The sequence below is a fragment of the Rutidosis leptorrhynchoides genome, chromosome 10 (genome assembly GCF_046630445.1).
Source record: "Rutidosis leptorrhynchoides isolate AG116_Rl617_1_P2 chromosome 10, CSIRO_AGI_Rlap_v1, whole genome shotgun sequence".
Classification (NCBI taxonomy): domain Eukaryota; kingdom Viridiplantae; phylum Streptophyta; class Magnoliopsida; order Asterales; family Asteraceae; genus Rutidosis; species Rutidosis leptorrhynchoides.
This window is the reverse complement of record NC_092342.1, coordinates 100,933,718-100,939,653: the sequence shown is the minus strand read 5'-3', so window position 1 is coordinate 100,939,653 and position 5,936 is coordinate 100,933,718. Positions and strand designations below refer to the sequence as shown.

General features: G+C 38.8%; 1 protein-coding gene across 1 annotated transcript; it reads right to left on the bottom strand.

Moving 5' to 3' along the window:
* Positions 1–753: 753 nt before the first annotated feature.
* LOC139870490 (uncharacterized) lies at positions 754–1,122 on the bottom strand. The gene has a single exon (XM_071858286.1). It carries the CDS (start codon positions 1,120–1,122, stop codon positions 754–756), a length of 369 nt encoding a protein of 122 aa, XP_071714387.1.
* Positions 1,123–5,936: the final 4,814 nt, after the last annotated feature.

Below are 5,936 nucleotides of genomic sequence, written 5' to 3'. Positions count from 1 at the left end.
TACAGACACGCCACCCCGTGACAGTCCGTGTGGAAATTAGCCTGTTTTTATCGTTGGTGGTAACAGTCATACCACCTTTCTTAGGTACGCAATGTACCGGGCTTAACCACGGGCTGTCAAAAATCGGGTAAATTAGACCCGCATCAAGGAGCTTGATATGATCTCTTCCTTCACGACATCCTGCATGTGAGAGTTTAACCTCCTTTGGCGTTGCACCACATGTTTGGAGTTAACCTCTATTAGGATTTTGTGGGTGCAGTAAGGAGGGACTAATACCCTTGATGTCATGAATCTTCCACGCAATGGCCAGTTAATGGGCATTTAGCATGGTGACAAGCTCAGATTTTTGACCTGGAAGTGGCTTCAATTCCAGATGGTCTGGAAGTGGCTTCAATTCTAACTCTAGAGGTTCTTCAATTGAACACTTGCCTCGGTAATCAGCATCATGGTTGAGTTCCTTGAACTCTTCTTCAGTCGACTCATAGCGGTTTTCCATCAAGGTGGTCAAGATATCCACCTCTTCAATCTGCAACTTCTCATCAACATCAACCATGGAGCATTCTCCTGAACCCTGTAATTCTGGAAATTCCTGCAAAAACTCAGACTGGACATCCACAGTGTTAAGAAAATAACATGTATCATCGGTATAAGCAGAGTATTTTAAAGCATGGTCGATTGAGAATGTTGCACTCAGGTCATCTATCCTAAGGTTAATTGTTGGCCATTAACATCGATGATACATTTAGAGGTATTTTAAAATGGCCGACCCAAAATAAGTGGAATCCTTTTATCCACTTCCATGTCCAACACCACAAAATCGGTCGGGAAAACCAATGACCCGGTCTTTCCTAGCATGTTCTCTATAATTCCACGAGAAAATTTGATAGAGCGGTCAGCTATATGAATAGCCATACGAGTGGGTTTTAACTCCCCGAGGTCTAGCTTTAGATAGAAAGAATAAGGCATCAAATTAATGCTAGCCCCCAAATCTGCCAACGCCCTTATACAGTCTAAGTTACCGAGTAAACTTGAGATGGTGAAACTTCGAGGATCCTCAAGCTTCTCAGGAAGCTTGTTTGCCACTACCTCTGAACATGCGGAGTTCAACTTAACTGAAGACATGTTCTCCAGCTTCTTCCGGTTAGTGATCAAATTGTTAAGAAACCTTGCATACATCGGCATACCTACAATCACATCAATAAAAGGCAAAATTATGTTAACTTTTTTAATCAAGTCCATGAACTTGGACTTCTCAGCCTCCAATTTCTCCAATATTTGCATCCTCGGGAATGGGAGCAGTGGTTGATAAGCTTTGACTACCAGTTTAGCAGCAACAGTTTCCGATAACTTTACGTCCTTTTCAATCACCTGTTCCGGCTCCTTTTCCACTTTCGGTTCGCTATCAATAACTGGTTCACTTTTCTTAACTAAAAGAACCTGCAAATCATACTCTTCGGGCTTCTTCGGTTGATCATATGCTAAACTACTACGGGTGATGATAACATTAACGTGCCTGTTCTTCGGGTTAGTATCTTTGTTGCTAGGTAACTCCCCCAGTTTTCTCTCACTCCTCTGATTTGAAATCTGACCAATCTGTTTCTCTAAATTCTTAATCGCGGCATGTTGGTTCCTAAACAATTGCTCGTTCTTCTCATTCGTCTGAGTGTAACAGTAGTAACGAGCTGAGACTGAGACAACACAAGCTTCTCCATCATAACCTCTAAATTAGACTTCATTTCCACAACTTAGGGTTTTTGGAAGTACCCCGGAGCTTGTAGTTGAAAGCCCCACTAGAACCCAGTTCAAACCTAGATCCTTGCTGCCCTTGAAGATTATACGGACTATTGAAGTTTCTGTTGAACTGAGCTCTTCCCTGAAACTGATTGTAGTTTTGTGGACTATTATACGTGATTTCCTCTTTTTGATTCATAGTCAACCCAACATCACAATCCTTAGCTAAATGAAGCACCCCCTCCAGAATTCACACCCAACTTTTATACCATGGATGTCTTTATCCATCTTCTCTAAATTTCTACCAAATTTATCCAACTTAGCATTTATCGATGCGAAATCATCGTAAGCACCGGCACTTGCGACTGAAGAAGAAGAAGAAGATCGGGATAAATCATTCCTCATGCCATTCATGAGAGTACTCAGCTTGTTTCTAAATTATCTCATAAGCCTCTTAATCGGTTTTGTCCATAGCTAACATGCAACAGCTAAGGATAGAGAAGACGTGGTTCACCATGATTTAAGATAATGTAGTGTCGGAATGATTATGAGACACTCTTTGGATAGATATACCTTGGTGTGAACACTAGATTCCCTACTAAGCGATTTCCCGACTAGTATGTCACGAGGAACTAGGCTTTGAAGATTCTGATCGGATAGACAATGCTCAACTCCCGACGCTTTATCCGATTTAAGGATATAATGGGCCCATCTCAATGCATACCTTGGGTGCATGAATAAAGTAGCATAGCCATATACATATAATATCCAACCTTTCTTAACACCTTAGTGTATCACCCAAGTGAGTGGTTATGATTGTGTTTCGAATTCCTTTCTGTCAATGGTTTGGTAAAATCTAAGGGGTTTGTAGACACATTATAACCTCCGAAAGTTCTCAGTAATCCTTAAATATTTATAAACTTAGTTTGTATTGTAGTGCGTTAAATTCCTATTTATGATTTAAACCAGCCCTTACTTAAATATACCCGATAAATCCCTTAGTTATCCACCATGTACTAGACTTATAGTGGTTCCATAGCTTCTAACCTTGACCATGCTTAAGTGGTCCTATAGTACATCAACACTGTACTCTACTGTTGCAACGGTATTTCTTCGAGTCTTATACTCTTAACCAATTTCTTGATATGGTCCTACGGTAATTCCCCATGTACTTTATAGTATTTCCGATGGGTTCATACCTTGACCAATGTATAAGCACAGATAATTAATTACCCTTATAATTTCAGCTTTATAAAAGGTTTTAATCACGTTTATTGGTCGAAGGATGATAATAATGAGGTTTAATATCATAGACAGAAAGTGAATACGAAACGATAATCATCCCTAACTAACATTATTAAATCATGGCAAACAATCAAGCAATTACTCACACATCATGGCAACAAGCATTTCTAATATTAATAAATCACAAACATCAAACAAGAATATTATAATAAATTAATAAAAGAAAGGATAGATGTTACCGAATAATGTCGGCAGAATAACACTTGTATTTCTTCATAATATCCATAGCGTTACAATGCTTGATAGCTTCTACTACTAACTACATACTATTCTCCTATTGATCACTAGAGAGCGACAATAGAGAGATAATTATTTTCCTAATCTCTGTACTTTTCTCTCTCTAAAATCTAGAGAGAGAAAGTAGAGAGAGAACTAATCTCCTACTGATCCATAGAGAGCGACAATAGAGAGATATTTAGAGAGAGAAATGAGAAAGGTGTATGTTGAAATGGTGGGATGAGCTACCTATTTATAGTAAAGCTTGATAGCAAAGTTGTAAATAAATGGGCTTGGTGACCAAGCAAAGCATCTTGAGAACTTGGTGGCCAAGGTGACCTTGGAGAGCAAGCACATTCTTGATTATTCCAAGCATTTAATCAACATGGACTTGAATTTTTGCCTGCAAATGGCTGGCAGGCAATTTGGCAAGCCGTTTGGCAAGCCGTTTGCAGGGGCCGTTTGCCAGCCTTGCCCGTTTGTTGTGCCCGTTTGCTTGACCCATGTGGCAGGCCATTTGCCATAGTGGCAGGCCATTTGGCAAGCCGTTTGGCCTGCCCTTGTTTGCTGAATTCACTAGATCATAACTTGATTTCTGGTCTTTCACCGTTTTCGCTCTAGAATCTTCGTTTAGCCTCCGATTTTGACGATTATTGTGCCCACGCGTTCGTAATTAAATATCCTACAACATGAGATTAAGTGAATAAAGTTTTCCAAAAAAATTATAAAATAAGTTATTTAAACGCGAGTTAACCGTCTTAGCCGATTTTGCTCTTTTTTTCCTTGTTTTTCATCCGTTATAAGTGATTCTTGAAATATAGCTTTCGTAATGACATAATCTACTAAATGAAGTAAATAAATGCTTATTTAGATGATAAAGTAAATTATTTGATCATAAATGGGGCTAATATCTGGGGTAAAAACGTGACTTTTTAGCCGATATCAAATATCCCACACTTAGACTTTTCTTGTCCTCAAGCAAACCTCTCATTTATTTTGATTTCAAGGATTCTTATGAGGTTTTGGTTCTATTATTCAAGTGGCTTGCTATTTATTATAAGAGCAATATTAGACAAACCGTCTCTTAAAAGGGTAGAAACTATCTCTGCAAGCTTGAGGGGAGGTTACATGACTTTGGCTTCCTTTCACGGGTCAATAAAATCACTCAAGTATTTGGGGTTCCCTATCAATCTATGAAATGAATTCGCTCATAGCCAGTCATGCTGCAAGTATTGTCATAGGCTTGACCAAGAATCAAATCTCCACCGATTAGATAAGAACGGAACTGATCTTCTTCCTAATCGTTCTTTCAAGAATAAGAAGGATTCTGATGGAGTTGTGGTAAGAAATAAGGCACGTCTTGTGGCCAAGGGATATCGACAACGAGAGGGTATTGACTATGATGAAACGTTTGCTCCGGTTGCAAGGATTAAGGCTATTCGTCTTTTTCTTGCATTTGCTTCTCATATGAAGTTCACGGTGTTTCAAATGGATGTCAAAACTACTTTTCTGAATGGTCATCTTCAAGAGGAAGTGTATGTTGATCAACCAGAAGGATTTGTCCATCCTATTCATCCGAACCACGTCTACTACTTGGAGAAAGATTTGTACAGTTTAAAGCAAGCACCGCGTGCATGGTACGAGACTTTGACAAAGTATTTGCTGGAAAATGACTTCTCTCGTGGAACGATTAATACAATACTCTTCATCCGTAAAATCCACGGTCACATTCTCTTGGTTCAAATTTACATTGATGATATTATTTTTGGTTCCATGTCCCCGGCCTTATGCAAAGAATTTGGTGACCTTATGGCCAGCAAATTCGAAATGAGCATGCTTGACCAGCACAATTTCTTCTTGGGGTTACAAGTAAAACAACTACCAAATGGCATTTTTATCAGTCAAACAAAATACATTAACGACATGCTAAAACATTTTAAAATGACTGATTTGAGAACAATGTCAACCCCAATGAGGACTTTGTTAAACGCTGATGAAAATGGGGAACCCTTTGATGCAACGCTTTATTGAAGTATGGTTGGATCTTTAATGTATCTAACTGCAAGTAGACCAGACATTACACTTGTTGTAACTGTCTGTGCCCGCTTTCAGTAAAATCCTAAGAAATCCCACTCTAAAGCGGTGGTTAGGATTTTTCAGTACCTAAAAGGTACTCCTAATCTTAGAATCTGGTATCCACATGGATCTAATTTCACTCTCACTCCTTATACTGATGCGGATCATGGCGGTTGCCATGTTGATAGGAAAAGCATATCTGGATTAATTCAGATGTTGGGGAATAGGTTAGTTGGTTGGTCATCTAAGAAACAAAACTGTGTTTCTTTGTCAACATCTGAGTCTGAGTATATTGCTGCAGCTCATTATTGTTCACAAGTTTTGTGGATGCAAACTCAACTTCTAGACTATGGCTTTAATATTACTAAGACCCCGATATACTGATTCACAAAGTGCAATTGCAATTACTAGCTACCCGGTCCAGCATTCTAAGATCAAACACATAGATATTCGTTATCATTTTATTAAGGACCATGTTGAAAAAGGAGATGTATAAGTGCATACCAAAGTGCAATTAGCCGACATATTCACTAAACCTTTAGATGAAGTTAGGCTAAAGTTCTTGATTCAAGAAATAGGCATGGTTGAGTATAGTGCTTAATTCCTTA

Excerpts from the sequence above, each read along its gene's own strand:
- LOC139870490 (XM_071858286.1), bottom strand. The coding sequence starts at position 1,122 with ATGTCTTCAGTTAAGTTGAACTCCGCATGTTCAGAGGTAGTGGCAAAC.